At 33.8% G+C, this 17,837-nt stretch overlaps 4 protein-coding genes across 5 annotated transcripts; 3 read left to right on the top strand and 1 right to left on the bottom strand.

Annotated features, from left to right (window-relative positions):
- Positions 1-6,828: 6,828 nt before the first annotated feature.
- LOC106342312 lies at positions 6,829-7,212 on the top strand. Its single transcript, XM_013781199.1, has one exon. The coding sequence runs from the start codon at positions 6,995-6,997 to the stop codon at positions 7,097-7,099; it is 105 nt and encodes a 34-aa protein (XP_013636653.1). The 5' UTR covers positions 6,829-6,994; the 3' UTR covers positions 7,100-7,212.
- LOC106342311 (transcription factor bHLH155-like) lies at positions 7,162-11,180 on the top strand. Its single transcript, XM_013781198.1, has 11 exons — positions 7,162-7,376; positions 7,915-8,076; positions 8,337-8,418; positions 8,498-8,539; positions 8,656-8,715; positions 8,794-8,913; positions 9,004-10,104; positions 10,184-10,285; positions 10,412-10,531; positions 10,632-10,757; positions 10,848-11,180. The coding sequence occupies exons 1-11, from the start codon at positions 7,282-7,284 to the stop codon at positions 10,932-10,934; spliced, it is 2,097 nt and encodes a 698-aa protein (XP_013636652.1). The 5' UTR covers positions 7,162-7,281; the 3' UTR covers positions 10,935-11,180.
- Positions 11,181-11,300: 120 nt separating this feature from the next.
- On the bottom strand, positions 11,301-12,677 carry LOC106340286 (type 1 phosphatases regulator YPI1-like). 2 transcript variants are annotated; one of them, XM_013779163.1, is made up of 2 exons: positions 12,540-12,677; positions 11,301-11,866 (listed from the first exon to the last, which is right to left on the bottom strand). In XM_013779163.1, exon 2 carries the CDS (start codon positions 11,828-11,830, stop codon positions 11,507-11,509), a length of 324 nt encoding a protein of 107 aa, XP_013634617.1. In that variant the 5' UTR covers positions 11,831-11,866; positions 12,540-12,677; the 3' UTR covers positions 11,301-11,506. The 2 variants fall into 2 exon arrangements, with proteins under 2 accessions (XP_013634617.1, XP_013634616.1); XM_013779162.1 differs by having other exon boundaries at positions 11,301-11,854; positions 12,532-12,673.
- A 2,354-nt stretch (positions 12,678-15,031) lies between these two features.
- LOC106341334 (B3 domain-containing protein At2g31720-like) lies at positions 15,032-16,326 on the top strand. Its single transcript, XM_013780119.1, has one exon. It carries the CDS (start codon positions 15,056-15,058, stop codon positions 16,292-16,294), a length of 1,239 nt encoding a protein of 412 aa, XP_013635573.1. The 5' UTR covers positions 15,032-15,055; the 3' UTR covers positions 16,295-16,326.
- Positions 16,327-17,837: the final 1,511 nt, after the last annotated feature.

The raw sequence follows: 17,837 nt of genomic DNA on the forward strand, positions 1-17,837 counted from the left end.
AAAAAAAAAAAAAAAAAAAAACAAAGCTGGTTTAACTCATCGAAAAGAATAAAGTTGGTTTATCATCCTCCAGACCAATAATCACTTTCTTAGTTGATTTGAGATGTAAAAATTACGTATTGGCTTAAAGAAAATGGTTAGTAACAGAAGGTGACGACTTCATGAATATTATGGCGAATTATTTTCGTACAATCTTAAGATCTATTTGATTTAAACGTAGTGGATATGGCTGCAGAAGTTTTGAAAATGCAATCTGAAATATTGTAAAAAAATCGTGATTGTTATCAAATGTCAACAATTGTTATCACTCACAAACACTGCATTGACGGAGGTAACATAAAAAAAAAAACCTTTTCGTAGATACAATGATTGCATGAATATTTTATCGAAACATTCATATTTAAAAAATAAATCTGTATATATTTGTGATAGAACTAGTGATGCAAATTTTATAAATTGTTATACAATATATAAAATTTTACATTTGACATATAATTGACTAAATAATAAAATGTGAAAATAATGATTAAAATGATGGATAATATATATAAATGTGTGCGCTCGATTGAATTTGAGGCAAAGGAGTAAAAGATAAAAATGATGGGAAGGGGGAAAGGGATGTTGAGTTGGTGCGATGCATTAGAACACATTGATGGAAACATGTCATGAGAGCATATAATAAGAGTCCCTCTAGATAAACTATAATGAGCAATCAATAGTAGAACATCATCATTTTAATTTCCAAGTGGAACTCAAAATCAGATTATAATTACATTTCAGAATACTCGATCAACGTTTGGACTTTGGATTCTTGATGAACTTATGGAATGGTCGACAACAACACTTGAAAATTGCCAAGATACATATATATATATATATAGATTTTTTTTTGTCCACAAAGATTTTCTTCATATGGGGAATGTCATTGTCTAGTAAAATGACCTTGTACTATAAATTGTTTCAGGCTATCAATTCGAACAGCATAATCATTTTCTTCTAGAAGTGCTCATAAACTTTCAAAAAATTCGTGAACAATTTTGGATATTATAAAGGTAAATGTAGTCAATTTAAATTTTCATTTGGTTTTGTTTGATCCGATCTGGTTTCAGAAGATAGGGTCAATGGATTGACTATGAACCGGTTTGATACATTCCAGTTTTGATATTTGTTCGATCAACTATATCTTAATATCTTATCAGTTTGGGTTAGGTTTGATATTATGATTGGAGGTCAAACAAAATAAAACCATATATAGTCAGATTAATATATATATTAATTGCTTGCTTTCTGAATCAGTTTGTTTTCGATTTGATGCTAAATTCGACCAGTTAGTTTAATCTATTACTAAAGCGCGTGTTTGTTTCTTTGACATATTTATTATTATTATAACAAATGTGTTTATACATAAAATGTATATCAAGTGTCTTAATAATTTTTGTTAGCAGTTATTTTTTATGTTTACGTTCATTTTTCATCTATACAAAATGTTAGTATTGTGAAATAATTAATTTGTTATTGGAAACTACAATAAGAAATTAAATTTAAAATTAGTTACGGTAAAATTAATTAAAACATGTTAATTATTTCTGAAACCGAATGTGTGGGTTTGAATAGGAAACTGGTGTCGCCTATTTATAATATCGATCTGATTTAAAGCGAGGTGCTTAGGTTTTAGGAGAAACTTGAGGAGAAAGTTGAGGGATCATCTCTTCATTATCGAATATCTCTATCTTAATAGTATAGATTCAAAAAATTCAGTTATCATGTCAAACAAAATATATTATATGCGTGTTCATCAAGTTAATTTAATTAAATTGAAAAATCTTGTTTCTATATATTATCTTTTGAATTTATGGTACGTAGCAATTATGAAAAATGGATATTATAGAGAATATTCTTGGAATTTATTTGATTTGAATCCGAAAATTTATGAGTTTCTATTTATTATGTTTTATATTTATATTTATATACAAAAATTGGTAAGTATTTATATTTAAATATTATTGGCTGTTTAAAAGGTCAATAACATGGAAAACCAATGCTTTCGAAATATGTTAACCCTATACTATAATAGTATAATTAATATTATTGAAAGATGATATTAAATATATTTCGGCAACTTCATATAAGAAAATTTTAAATAAGACATAGACATTATAATGAACTCCAATATATTTGCTATAGTTTTCTGGACAACAGGTTTTTGATGGTGTTAATAGAGTTTGAATTGAGTTAAGGTTTGGATAGAGTTTTAGGGTATAGGGTTAGAACACAACGAATTTCGATGGGTTAGTAAACATACATGAAATGAGCTTAAATTTTTTATGGATAAATTATTTAAATTATTGGGTTGTTTTGTTTAGTTGGACACAAACATGCCACTTTCTAATTTATTGGGCAGTTTTTGTAATTAATTGGAAAAGTTAGGGGCATAGTCATAAGAATGATTCTGCTTTAATAGTATACTAGATTTTGACCCGCGCTTTCAAAGCGCGGGTTTATTTTTGTTTTTTTTTTCAATTGACAAATATTTAGTAAATGTCACATTTTCATATATTTGTGTTTTATTTTATAAAAGACTTAAAAATTTTATCTTTATTTATCGTATTTCATTTTAAATGACTATTTATGTTAAAAAAATTAAACTTTATTTTTTTAATGAATTAAGTTGGTATAACTCTGATAAATTAATTTTATTATGGGGTTAATATTTTAATTAAAAAATTATATACTTTTAATAAAGATTTATACTTTTCAATAAAAAAATTCAATTATTTTTATGAATGCTTAAATTATATTAAGAAAAGAAAAAAATAATAATTAAGAATAGATGAAAAAAAATTATTTGAACTTGGACTCAATGGTCCAAAGGAAAAAAAAAGGTGAGAATTGAATCTGATTTTTTAATAGGCCCAAATGGCCCAAGAGAGATTTGATTTGGGCTGGATCCAAAAATAATGACCCAATATAGATTTGTTATTAATATTACTTAATTGCCCTTAATGAAACATGCAATGTTAGTGAAGGAAACATGCCCCTAAGGTAATTATGACAATAGGATCCTGCTTTAATAGTATAGATATAATAAAAAAAATCCTACTCTAATAGCTGGTTCTCTGTTTTTTAACCCGCGTCTACATTTTATAAACCTTACAAACATAATAAATATTCACATTCAATTTAAAGGTGATAATAAATATTTAATCACTTATTCTAGAGAGTATATCCACAAATGGATGATCATCAATTTGCATGGATTTTATGGTACATTTGGGAAGGAAGGAACAACAAAGCTTTCAGCAATCTAGACATTGATCCCGGGGATACGTTAAAATTGGTGGAAACAGAGTCAACACTTTGGGCTGAAGCACAAGTGTTGAACACACAGAGAGGGACACAACCTGTAAAGGTTGTGACTATGCCGCCAATCCTAGGGCGATAGTGCTTTTCAGATGGCTATTGGAAAGAAAATGAGGTTTTTTTCAGGACATGGATAGTATAGTTCATTAGAAGGTTTTGATGGTTTGATGGGGCAAGAAATGTAAGGACTAGTTTATCTCCTCTTCATTCAAAGATCGAGGCTTTAGTTTGGGCAATGAGTGTATGAGGAACTTGCGGCAGGTTCGGGTTACGTTTGCAACAGTTTGCTCTCAAGTTATGAAGATGGTTTTGGAACCAAGTGAATGACCAGTTTTTGCAAATTATTTGGAGGACATAAAGACCTTAGAGAAAGTTTTCTCAACTCGGAGATCATTCATGTACCAAGAACGCATAATTTAAGGGTGGATGTGAGATAACAAACTAAGTCTCACATTGGAGAATTAGACAAGGAGTGTCTAATATATAAAGAGATGTCCAACTCTAATTAGCAAGAGGCCTTTTGGAAAGGAAACCAAAAGTAAATCCATGCAGACTTATTAGGCCCAAAGTGGACAATATAGTACTAATCAGAGAATAAAGAGTTGGACACGGGATTTCACAATCCCAACAATTGGTATCAGAGCCGTTGACGAGAAATCTGCAAGAAGACCAAAATACCCTTCGAGTAGGAACGGGACCCATCGAGTTAGGATTGGGAGGTGTGTGTGGCAGAGATCAAGTCAAAAGATCCTGGAAGTCAGTTGTGGGACACGAGATGAATGTGATCCTTAGTTTGAGGGGGAGAATGTGATATAACAAACTAAGTCCCACATTGAAGAATTAGACAAAGAGAGTCTAATATATAAAAAGAGATGTCCAACTCTAATTAGTACGATGCCTTTTGGGAAGGAGCTCAAAAGTAAATCCATGCGGGCCAGCCTCTTAGGCCAAAAGTGGACAATATCGTACTAATCAGAGAATAAAGAGTTGGACACGTAATTTCACAATCCCAACAGTGGATAGTCTAGCATGTAGTGCCAGGAAGCAATCGTGTTTCGTCGTTTAGCGGAGTTACCAATTTGGTTTACATAGTTGATGACAAAATAAAATAAAGCTTTTTGATGCAAATATATGGTATTTAGTAAATGTAATTTTGGTTCATATAATGGACCCGCAACCAAAAATAACATAGGACAACATATTGATGATTCACTGGCTAGTTTACTTTGTCCAGAGATTATTATGGTAAGCAAGACAAAATGAGTGAGTATGAAAAAGACATTAGGTTTTTGTTGACAATACAAAAAGGGAAATAGAGAGATATGTTCAATCATAATGTGAGGATATGTATGGACAAGTTATAAAGCTCCTCTATGTTTCAACTTTATATTGGCAAATGAAATCATTTTTTAACAAAAGCTGAATATCCACTAATCCATAAATTCCACGTTTCGATTCCCTCAATTTTTTTTTAAAAAAATTTACTTTTAGTTTATAAATAACATAGTTTCAATTATCATTTATAAACCAAACCACTATTTTTTCTCACTGTTATTTTGGTTTGCTCATTATTTATATTTTACTGTTGCCGTAGTTTTCATTTTTTAATCTTCTATCAAAAAATTTAAAATAATAATGATTTAATATAGATTACCAAAAAACAAACCACTAAACTATATATAATGGTTAATGTGAATAATACATTTTTTTGAAGAAGAAAAGTTTTTGTATTGAATTTAATTTATTGATGAATATTGTTTATCATACATTTAAATCTAATACAAAAATGTATGTATGTATTTTGTTAAATTTTAGGAGAAATAAAAGGTAAATCTATACTATTAAAACATAAACATTCTAAAAAATCTACTTATACAAAGTTGTTGCATTCTTTCATTAGACTACTAATATTTTGGTCTTATCTTAAATTTAGACTAACAATATGTTACCATATATTTCTCTAACAATATTTAACTCAATCATTAAAAAAATATATCAATGTTAATAAATATAATCTTTTCTAATATTTTCTCCTACAATTTTGGTATTTAACAAACTAATTTTGTAATCAATCAAATTAATTAAAAATTTCTTTGTTATTTAATTAATCATCAATATCATTTTACATATATCGATTTATGCGCCATCTCACATATAGATTGTTCATCCATGCAAATTATTTTTTGGCCATACCATTAATTAATTAATTAATTAATTAAACTATATAATATTTTAAAGTCGTATATAGATTGTTCATCCATTACTATAATAGATCCTGAGATCATATGTTTTTGTTAAATTTTAGGAGAAATAAAAGGTAAATCTATACTATTAAAACATAAACATTCTAAAAAATGTATGTATGTATTTTGTTAAATTTTAGGAGAAATAAAAGGTAAATCTATACTAAAATTTATTCAAAAATATGGTAACAAAAATGCATGTATGTATTTTGTTAAATTCTAGGAGAAATAAAAGGTAAATCTATACTAATAAAACATAAACATTCTAAAAAATCTACTTATACAAAGTTGTTGCACACTTTCATTAATATTTTGGTCTTATCTTAAATTTAAACTAACAATATGTTACCATATATTTCTCTAACAATATTTAACTTAATCAGTAAAAAAATATATCAATGTTAATAAATATAATCTTTTCTAATATTTACTCCTACAATTTCGGTATCTAACAAACTAATTTTGTAATCAATCAAATTAATTAAAAATTTCTCTGTTATTTAATTAATCATCAATATCATTTTACACATATCGATTTATGCGCCATCTCACATATAGACTGTTCATCCATGCAAATTATTTTTTGACCATACCATTAATTAATTAATTAATTAAACTATATAATATTTATAAATATATAATTTATGCCGAGATCGTATATATATTTATGTTACAAAGTCGTATTATATTAAAAATGCAAATAGTGCGTGAATCTGTCCATTACTATAATAGATCCTGAGAAAGCATCGAGTCAAAATCTAGCAAAGAAAGCAAAGAAGGAAGCAAAAATTCACATAGAAAATCATTTTGCTGGCCATTACTATAATAGATCCTATCCCCCTCTTGAAAGCTCTCCACATATAATCTGTCACACCCTCAGCCTCTCACTCACCCTCCCACTACCTCACTAAAATGCGCAGACTTGTTGCTAAAATGAGCATAGTGCGTGATTCGCCCGCTTCTTACTTGCCCGACTCTTTCTTCTTCACCACCCTTTAACAAAAAAAAGGAACCGTCTTTTCACTACCTCACTCTCTCTCCTTTACTCCCCTCTCTGTTGCTTCCTTTTTCCGGCGAGTTTCTCGGCTGAGATTGTAAACTTTTGTGTCTTTTCTGAGATTATGCTGAGATCAATTATTGACAAGAAACAAATGTCTTCTGACATAAGCTAAACTCTCTTCTTACAATCACTGTCTCTCTCTTTACTTCCTTTTACACATAAAGTCTTCTTCTTTTTGCTTTGAATTGCATATGGCAGCTCGATTAAACGGATCTAGCTACTTCAATCTCTGATTCTCCGGTGTTTTATCTGAGCTAGGGTTGTTTTAAATTAGCTTCCTTTTTTTTGGGATTCTTCGTAGTCCTGTTCAACTGTTTTGTTTGGGAAAGGGATGGGTAGGAGGCAAATCTCACAGGATGAAGTAGGACCGCCGATAAACCCAAGAGCTGGATTGCGAAGGGAACAAGCTGGGAGAGGTTCTTACAGAGGAAGTTAGTCACTTTGTTGCTCATCGTTGGGGAAAAAAAAGTTTCTTCTTTTTTGAAGTGGAGACAAGACTTTGTTTTTTTGTTGTTGTTTTTTTTTCTCGAATTTATAAAAGAATCAAGGGAAAGGGTTTTGTGTTTTTTTTTTTTTTTTTCATTTCCGGAGAGTTCTCATCTCTGTCTCTCTTAGAGAATGGGTTCTACCTCGCAAGAGATACTGAGGAGCCTCTGCTCTAACACGGAGTGGAGATATGCTGTGTTCTGGAAACTTAACCACCGGTCTCGAATGTGAGTTGTCGTAACGTTTCCTTTTATTCCTGCTAAGATATGTTTACTGTCTGTGCTTGGTGGACCATTTATAATTGTCAACGGGTTGGAATCTGATAAGTTGATTTGGGTGTTTAAGAGATGTATAGTTAATGTTTTTAAGACGTACCTCCAACTCCCTAGTGTTAGAGAACATATAGAATGCAGCCTTATGCAAGTGTAGTTTAAGTGGCTTCTTAATCTCTTGGAAGACTTGATAAAGTTACTAATGGCTTGCGAATATAATGCTTCTATATAGGTGTTTAAGAGATGTATAGTTAATATTGATATGTACCTCCAACTCGCTAGTGAGAGAGAACTTGTGGAACCTTATGTGGAATGCAGCCTTATACAAGTGTAGTTTAAGAGTCTTCTCAATCTTTTGGAAGAGCTGAGAAAGTTACTAATAAGCCTGTGAAGAGTAACTAGACAATCAATTAAACGATCTGTTTCCTAATAAGTTGAGGGTTTAGTTGACCAGGATGGTTTCTGATTTCTAGAGGCTGATGAACACTTGCAGGGTACTTACCTTGGAGGATGCTTACTATGACAATCATGGGCACAATAACTCACCGGGAGTTCAGGGTTGCGGCGTTATACCAAAGGACATGCATGGAGCACATGACTCCCTGGGTTTAGCTGTGGCGAAGATGGCTTATCATGTCTATTCTCTAGGGGAAGGGTAAGAATAAATTGCTTGACTTCATCTTTTCAACTAGGCGTCTTTAGATCAACAGTCTATGAAGTACTCTGGCTTTAGGCAGTTATAGTTTACTGTGTGTGTGTTTATATTCTTTGTTTCCTTGACATTAGCTACATGATGCAAAGCTCTTGTCTTGGGACTTGATACCATCAGGAGCTTTTACTATTAGTTAAAAACTAATCTTTTGTTTATCTCGTCTATATGTTTTTTTGGTCTAATTATCTCGTCTATATTAACAGGATTGTAGGACACGTTGCTCTTTCTGGAGGACACCAATGGGTATTTCCCGAAAATTATGGCAACTGCCACTCAGCAGCTGAGGTTAGGAACTTCGTATCTGGAGTTGATTTTTTCGTTTATTTTTCATGTTTTTAAACGAGGTTTCTTTTTCTAATTACAGTTTCATAATGTTTGGGAGAGTCAAATATCTGCTGGAGTAAAGGTATTTTAGATTTTTCTCAAGTGTTACTTTCCTCTGCTCTATTACATGAATGTCAATGACTTTCTCACAGTTCGCCACTGGAAGACTTAAAAACATATGCTCTTCCTTCTTTGCAGACCATTCTTGTTGTAGCTGTTGGTCCCTGTGGTGTTGTGCAGCTAGGCTCTTTGCTTAAAGTAAGTAGGATTCATATAATTGGACGCATTGCACACATATGAACGTATCTGGTCTTATTGTGTCCTTGTGTGGAGCAGGTTGATGAAGATGTGACATTGGTGAATCATATCCGACATATGTTTTTGGCACTGAAGGATCCAATGGCAGATCATGCAGCAAGTTTAATGCAATGTAATATGAACAATTCGTTGTCTCTGGTAAAGATCTTCTTCATACAAATATGGATTCACGTTTGTCCTAAGTAGGATGCTTAGATCATGATGTGTTGTATTATTTTTTTGTTGCAGCCAAAAATACCTTCTGAATGTTTACATGTTGAGGCTAACCCTTATTGCTCTGGAGAAGTTGGCAAAGCTATGGATGTGGAAGAGTTAACTCAATATAAACTGAGAAGAAGTGATAGCATGCCTTATAATACTCCTTCATGTCTTCTCATGGAGAAGGCAGCCCAAGTTGTGCAAGGATCTTCTTGTGGGAGCTATAGCAGTGTTACGTTTGGCTTCCCAATTGATTTAATTGATGCCAAACATGAGAATCAAGTACGTAGTGGATGTAAAGATCCAAGAGTATTAGATCCTAATCTACATCAGTATATGAAGAATTATGTGCTCAACAATACAAGCTCATCTGCTTTAGCAACTGAGGCTGAAAGATTGATATCAGGCCAATCATACTTAGGCCTAGACTCAACTTTTTATGATTCATCAAGAACAGGCAAAGAAAGTTCTTACCAAAACGAAGTGTTCCAACTATCTGAGAACCAAGGAAACAGATACAGAGAGGAGACTGAGCGTATGCTGGAGGGGAAATGCGAAGATGCTTTGATCTCATCTGGGTATCCATTTGCTGGCAGCGAGCTGCTAGAGGCATTAGGCTCTGGTTTCAAGCAAACGAGCAGGGGTGGTCCTGAGGAGCTAGTGAAGTCTGAACATGGTTCAACAACAAGACCAACAGATGATACGAGTCATAGCCAGCTTACATTTGACCCTGGCCCTGGCCCTGAGAATCTTCTAGATGCTGTGGTTGCTAACGTGTGCCATAGCGATGGGAATGCCAGGGATGATATCTTGTCAAGCAGATCGGTACACTCATTGCTTACCAGCATGGCAGAGCCTTCAGGTCAAAAGATGCATAATCAGCTGCCACTAGCAGAGGTGTATACCCAACAGAATCCGTCAGATATCTGTGGAGCATTTTCTTCGATTGGGTTCTCATCCACGTGTCCCAGCTCATCTAGTGATCAGTTTCAGACATCACTGGAGATGATGCCCAAGAAGATCAAAAAGAGGGCCAAGCCTGGAGAAAGCTCTCGGCCTCGACCAAGAGACAGGCAACTCATTCAGGATCGGATCAAGGAACTTAGAGAACTTGTGCCTAATGGATCTAAGGTGACTTTTCTCTTCCGAGCTTCAATTGTAGTTGCCAGTGTTTTTGCTATATGCTAATTGTTTTTATCATGTTTTACAGTGCAGTATTGATTCTTTGCTAGAACGCACGATCAAGCACATGCTCTTTTTGCAGAATGTTACTAAGCATGCTGACAAGCTCAGTAAAAGTGCTACTACAAAGGTAAAACGTCTACTAACAATCTCGGTTCCATCCTAGAAATTTATGTTTCCAGCTTCCATCTTTGATAAATGGACATATTATGCTATTATGTTTGCCTGATCGATGTAGCAAATACTGTATTCTCAGATGCAACAAAAGGAAACTGGCACGCAAGGTTCAACCTGCGCTGTGGAAGTTGGAGGCCATCTTCAAGTGTGCTCGATTATCGTTGAAAATCTGAACAAGCAGGGGATGGTGCTCATCGAGGTATGTAACGTAACCATTCTTTCTTTCCTTTAGGTTAGTCTTTGTTTGAACTTCAGTTCCAAATTCTTTGATTTAAAATGTTTTTGGGGGTTTTGGACAGATGTTATGTGAAGAATGTAGCCATTTTCTCGAGATAGCAAATGTGATCAGGAGCTTGGACCTCATCATACTAAGAGGCGTCACAGAGGCTCAGGGCGAGAAAACATGGATATGCTTTGTAGTTGAGGTAGGAGTCAAATTATATCCCCTTGAACATTGGGTTACTATGATATACACTATATTGACTAATATGTAAATGGTGATATGAAAATGGCAGAGCCAAAACAACAAGGTAATGCAGAGAATGGACATTTTGTGGTCTCTGGTGCAAATCTTTCAGCCAAAGGCCAATGGCAAGCACTAGCAGCAGCGTTGGTTGCAAGACTTTGCGTTTGGAGGAGGAAAACAGAACTTGCTGTGTGCTTGTACAGTGTTGTTGATACTTGTTTTTGTTTGTTTGGGGTTTTAGGTATAATTTTTTTTTTACTTAGTGTGCATGTTTGAGTTCTCGGTGTGTTTATGATTTGCTTGTTTGCTTTGGAGTTTGGACTCTTTATAAATACAGTAAAATGTTTATAAATTAAAACCAGTTAATTATTTTCCATACTAATTTCGTTTTGCTATCTTGAAACTTTATTGAATTTCTTTTAGATTTTAATTTCCATAAATACATTAAGAAAAAAAAAACTTGGTATATAAAGCAACAATTTAGAGATATATTAGTCATTGATCTTCTGAAAAGATGCTCACATAATTGTCAATACAGCTTTGAAGATGTTAAAATCAACATTGCAATGAATAATAATAATAATATCATTAGCAATGTGCAAAATTACATGCACGCATACTAATGAAGCCAATCAGTGTTCTTCCATGGTCTAGTATAATAAAGCTTCAAATATATATCTATATTATGATGTGAACAACCTCAACTGATTAGTCAACTGCTTTAGAATCGTTAGACGAAGAGGCCTCACCAGATTCACAGTGTTCATGGTGATGCTGGTGATTATCATCCTCGTCTTCTTCGCTGTCATCCTCATCAAAGGGCTTCTGTTTGTGAAAGATACAACACTTCTTGGAACTCTTCTTCTGCATGAACTCGTTATCAACAGTCCCGTCTTTCCACGAGACTTTCTTCTTTATCCTGTTCAGCCGAAGCACTAATCTCTCTGTAGGTTGGGACTGAGAAACAGGGTTTTCTAAGATGACAGAGGTTGTTGTCGCTGTCGAAGAGGAAGGCCTGGTCGCTGTGCTCATGGCTCAAAATATAGCTTCTGATATCTGCAGCGTTGGGAAACAAAAAAGAAAGAAGGATCAATTTCCAAAGACTTGTTTCTTTGTTGTAAAGCCATAGAGAACAAGAAGATGGAAGGCTAATTCTGAAAGTGCTGACAACAGCATATGCTTAAACCTAAATAAAATGGTAACCAAACACTCAGCAAGTGAAATGGTGGTGAATGACAAGACAAGAGCTAAAGAATACACACACTACAAATAACAGAGATTTTTGAGAAGTTATATACTCTGACTAACAGAAAGAAAGCAGACAAATCCTAACTCAAATGGTTCAAGATGAATGATGTAAGCAAAAGAAAAATGTTAGCTTTGTCTTTAATTTCGTTTAACCATCAGAAAGAAAAATCTAAACTTTTAAACATGATTAACCAACAAAATTGTGAATCAATCGAGAACAGACAATCACATGTAGGGTTTCATTCTTCTGAATCAAATGAGGAAGACAGAGAATATATAAACGCAAATATAATTATTAATCAGAAAAGATATTAGAAATTGAGAATCCAAATAGCCAAAATCAAATTCTGCAGGTAGAGGATAGATCTCTCCAAGGCTGACAATCCTATCAACAGCTCAAGAAAAAAATAGCAAACCCATAGGCTCTAGCAAGATAAAAGGAATTAACTGACGAAAAGATTCAGAGAAGAAAACTTCAAACAAACCTTGGAGAAGAAGAAGAAGAAGTCACCTCCTCTGTTCTACGATCTCCCGACGCTAGTTACAAGATTAAATTTATATATATATAGAGAGAGAGGCTTTCTTGACCGGATGTTGATGATGGAGAAAGCAGACGGAAGAAATTTCCGAATTTTTGTTTAATCCCCAAAAATGTTTTTTTTTTTCTCTAATTTGACTTTCCTTAAGAAAAATAGAGCAAATATACATAATAATATAAAAATTAAGTTTATACAAATAACAATTATGACTGGACAAAAAAACCCGGATCTAAAGAACCAAACCGATTTCAATCTAAAAAAATGGCACCGAATCCAAACAAAAATTGGTTAAACATCGGAATGAGTTCAATTTTTTGGTATTTAAAAATTAGAATCGAGTCCGACCCAAACTGATATATTTCGCCTATCCGAATATATCCTAATTAAATTTATATACTTATATATATGTTAAGTATTTTAGATTTAATATATAAAAATATCCAAAATATATAAGTTATTTTGAAATTTTCTAACATCCTTGGAAAGATATACAAACAGTTAGAAGTAAATATCTAAAATGGTTAAACAATACTTAAAACACCAAAAATGCTTGAAATATTTATTGATTCCCTATCTAAATATTCTAGCAAAACTAATTTATATATTAATTTTATGTATTTTGGTATATATTATTCAAATTTATATGTAATATATTATTTTTATTTGTAGATTGTGAATTCTTTTAAGTATATATGAATTTTAAATCTTTAAAAATAATTTAAACGGTTTATATGAACTCGAACCAAAATTGCAAAGATCCAAACTGAATTAGAACAGAAATTTATAAATATCCAAATGTGGCTGAAATTGTTAACTTTGAAAAGTCGAATAAACCCGAACAGAACCCAAATAGATACCCGAACATCCTCCCATAATAATGATTCTCTATATTTTATATATATAACACTTGATCAATCAGCAGTTTGACTATACATGCATCTTTCATCTTCTTATTTCTTTTGTTTTTTTTTTTCTTCTTCTCTTTTAATTTTATTTGATACATAATGTATCTTGGATCAAATATAATTCAACCAAATAATCATGTTGATAAAAACATACATATATTTTTTTTTAACATATGTCATAATTTAAATTTTTTAATCAGATTTTTTGAACACTATCGAGCAATCGTTGTACTGTACTACATATGAATCATATTAAAATAGAGTAGTACACTTGATTTATACGTTGAGTTTTAAGCGTATTTGGATTTTGCAATTCTGTGTTCTATAATAGCTATTGTTTTGCTATGGTGTTAAATGTATGCTTTGTGTTGATGAAGGTTCAAAAGTCTGTATATATTGACAGTGGTGTTCATACAATATTTGGATAAGCATTGCATTATACTCCCTTTCTTCAGAAATACTTGAAGTTTAAGGCAATGCACAACTATTAAGAAAATTGTGTTTTATCTAAAAAAATATCACTAAAGTATAAATTAAAAATTATCAATCAATTAGAAAATAATCTCTAAAATATTATTGGTTTACACAGTTTTTGATAAAATTAAAACTTATCGAAATATGAAAACATCATCTATTTTGAAACAGAACAAATAGTATAATATTTCTATTTTGAAACAGAGCAAATAGTATAATATTCTATTTAGTGTAGCATTTTCCTCTCCCTTCCTCCCTCCCTCCCTCCTTATAGTACAATGTAATCCGCTATTTCTGCGTCAAATTCAGGCACACCCACACACACTGTAGGGAAAATCAGGTCAAAGTTTCGCTCAGATTATCTTATCTTTTAGAACACAGTTGATATTTAAGCACATTAGCTTATGAGATTTTCTGAATAGATGACCCTAATGTCGTGTATAGAATAATAAATAAACAAACAAAAATATTACTTTATTTATGGAATAGACCTATTTTTTACTTCATTATAGAGTAAAAATAAATTGAGATCGGAACATAAACCCATTAATTTTTAATATAATGTAATGGACTTCCAATTTTTTAATATCATAAGTCCATTACTTTTTTTCATAACTTACTGCAATCCATGTTTTCAAACATTACTATTTTTTTTTAACTGCTATATATATTGCCAAAGAAAAGCTTAAAGTATTGATACAGCGGTGAGATAAGTACACAAATTGAAAATGTGGCTGTGCCCGCGTGGACTTAAGCTGAATAAAGAGAATCTCCTAGATTTACTTAAACTAGAGATAACCTTGTGAGATTCGATTCACTTTTAGTTAGGTTCAAACTTATATTATTATTACCGTTTAAGAATGCGAAGATAAGTACGATTTACCAAGAAAAAAGGAAATTTGCATTTTAGTTTGTCCGTGTAGGAATAGCTCAATGAAATAGCTATATAAACTGTCCCTTTCTCATCCTCCTTTCTCATTAGCATCTTCTTATTTGTTGTTTATTATATTTCTTTTCCTTTTTTTTTTTCCAGAGAGATTTTGATTCATCGCCAAGAAAAAGAAAAGAAACTCTGCTTATCGAGGAGAAAGATGGCGACCAATGATGATGATGCTAACAAAAGCGTCGAGGGTACGGAGGCAGGAGAGAAGAGATGTTTTGATCTTTTTGCGATGTTGCTTCTCGCTTGCGGTGACGATGAAACAAGAGCGAAACGAGGACAAGACGTGCAAAAGAGAAACATGCTCATGATCGACACTATTACTAATGCTGCCACCAACACTTTCTTGCTAGGCAAGCGAAAGATTGATGATGAGTCCAAGAATCAACAACACATTGCTTCTTCGAGTTTGGAAGAGTCAAAGAGGCGTCGTGTGGTGGAGTCTAACGACGAACCCATCAGAGCAGAACCTATTAGAGAAATTAAGCCTCCGGTTAAGGAAAGAAAGCGACCGGTTAAAAGAAAGGCGCCAGTCAGAAAGGAACCGGTTAGAAGAGAACCACCGGTGGTGACTCCGGGATGGGTGGTTGACCTAATGAAGACATTCAAAGGTCGTGAGGGGGATGCGAAGATGATATTTGAGAAGGCGATGACGAAGACAGATGTCACAACAAACGAAGGACGTCTCTTGATGCCCTTTAACCAAATGGCTGATATGCACTTTTTGACCGAGGCGGAGTGGAAGATCCTAGAGGAGCATCACAAACACAAGAGAGATGTTAAAAAAGGAGTTAACGTTGATGAGAAAAGAAAAGGAGTTGATGTCATCTTGTTGCGTCGTAATGGTAATAACAAGGGATGGGAGCTTAACCTGAGGATATGGGAGATGAGGTCTAGTTTCAACTACGCCTTGTGTACTGGTTGGAACCAGCTCGTCCGCGATAACGGCCTCCACACGAACCAGACTATTACCCTCTGGTCCTTCCATTCCCGTGATGGCACTCTCTACTTTGCTTTCGATCTTCCCACTCAAGATGAACAAGGTATGGCTCTAGCTCTGGTTCCAGTTACATCTTCATCCATGGATATGGTTGAAATCTCTGAGGAGAATCCGTTTGCGTGTGAAGAGGCAAACAGGAGACTTTATCAATTTATAAGGAGTAGCAGAACTCCTCGCGTTTGTGTTCAAATCATAACAAATGATTCTTCTGGCAACCTCAACCTACTCGAGGGTGGTTTGGATCTAAACAGAACACCACCTGAAGAGTGCACTGAGATGGATTCTGATCTCGAGGCTGTACAAGAGACGACCTCACAGGAATCCCTCACTGAGACCTCACTAGTATCCTGGAGGTTCCTCATAGAAACAGCTGTGCTCTATGTGACTTAAATCTTTGTATTATTCTAAACCCTAGCTCTCTATTGGCCACGTCATGCAAGTAGTTTATTTCTTAGGCATTCAAAAGGTTTTCTTATTGTTTTAGTTTTTTGGTCCACTACTACTATACTCTTGGAGTGTTGTAGCTTCCTTAATCGGATGATAAACAATGTTTATTTTTGGCAATTGTATTTCAGTAATCATTAAGTAAATGCTTTAACCAGATAAGATCAGGATAAACAAATTAACTACACAAGGAAAGATAATCCTACGTAAATTCAATGCAACAAAGAAACAACACTTGATGAGTGACAATAAACAGACTAATTTTTATTTTCTTTTTAAATTAAAATTAATTTCAGTCAAAAACGTTTTTACAATAGATGTGGCTTTGTTGTCAAAAATCTAACAAGGATCATAGTTGCTGATATCCCAAACTTCTTGTTGCAAACCAGATGGCCATTGCACCTGTATATTTGCTGTACTTCATTCTGTGGAGAGTTGAGAGCTTGTTCCTCGCACGTTCTTGTCGATGTACTTTGCCATTTGGTGGAAGAGAGTGAGATTTTTTTTTTGTCACAGAAATTTCATTTAAACTAAGAAATAGAAAATTGGTCCAAAGATGACCCAACTCTTGAAGTACATTACAAAGATAAGAAGGCTTGAAGAGCCTTTTTTTGCTAAAACATCGGCTGAAATGATTACCGAACTAGAGAAGGAGAATAATGCAAAACCAGAGGAGATCGAACGGATGTCTTTCACAAAACCGATGATTTCATTAGACTGGAAGTTGCCGGAGATAACTCTGATGAGCGTTGAATTGTTGGAGAAATTTTTTGAGTTTTGGGAACTTTAGGGTTAGCGCCATGTGAAGGGCCGATGGCATCGCAATAGCCTCCACAATTAGGGAAGATCTGATGTAACTTTGATCCAAGGATCCATGGATCGGAGCTTCAAGATCGTGGTTGAGAGACTCTCCTTTACTTCATCTAATAAGTATGTAACTGATGGAACCATTGGAGGATGAGATCGTATCGGGTTCTCGATGGACTTTTGTCGGAAGCTGTTGGCCGGCAAGAGCAGCTGAGAGTCTCTAGAACCATAGCTAATTAAGAGCAGTTGGGAAAGGCCTTCTTTGCCTGAATATAACTCTAATATTCATGAGAAATGGATCGGAGACTGTGTAGACTCGGATGGCCTGTGATAGTTGACAAAACAGTGGAACAAATTCAAGCACAACGTCACAGCTCTAGGCTATGTGAACCCTGTAGACTGAAGCTAGATGATGGACATACACCATTAACGAACCATTGAAGACATCGTACCAGACAAGAGAAATAAGCTTAACGGGATTTAATGATAGAACATAGACTTTGGTTAAGTCAAAACTTTGAACATCCGCATTACCGTGCGGGATCCAATACGCTTTGTCAGAACTGGGTCTGAATCGCTGGTCATCAGATTCCATCAAGCTGGAGTTGATGTGTGGGTTGTCTGGACTGAGAACTGAGGCTTCTAGGTTCAGCAAGAGAGCCCTTAATTTCTTGGATTTAGA

The sequence above is a fragment of the Brassica oleracea genome, chromosome C4 (assembly GCF_000695525.1).
Source record: "Brassica oleracea var. oleracea cultivar TO1000 chromosome C4, BOL, whole genome shotgun sequence".
NCBI lineage: Eukaryota > Viridiplantae > Streptophyta > Magnoliopsida > Brassicales > Brassicaceae > Brassica > Brassica oleracea.

What these genes read in the sequence shown, in the direction of transcription:
- LOC106342312 (XM_013781199.1), top strand. Translation starts at nt 6,995, where the DNA reads ATGGGTAGGAGGCAAATCTCACAGGATGAAGTAGGACCGCCGATAAAC.
- LOC106341334 (XM_013780119.1), top strand. Translation starts at nt 15,056, where the DNA reads ATGGCGACCAATGATGATGATGCTAACAAAAGCGTCGAGGGTACGGAG.
- LOC106342311 (XM_013781198.1), top strand. Translation starts at nt 7,282, where the DNA reads ATGGGTTCTACCTCGCAAGAGATACTGAGGAGCCTCTGCTCTAACACG. An exon ending in GTCTATTCTCTAGGGGAAGG is followed by an intron (nt 8,077 to 8,336) that starts GTAAGAATAAAT and finishes CTATATTAACAG; the next exon opens with GATTGTAGGACACGTTGCTC. An exon ending in GGATATGCTTTGTAGTTGAG is followed by an intron (nt 10,758 to 10,847) that starts GTAGGAGTCAAA and finishes TGAAAATGGCAG; the next exon opens with AGCCAAAACAACAAGGTAAT.
- LOC106340286 (XM_013779163.1), bottom strand. Translation starts at nt 11,830, where the DNA reads ATGAGCACAGCGACCAGGCCTTCCTCTTCGACAGCGACAACAACCTCT.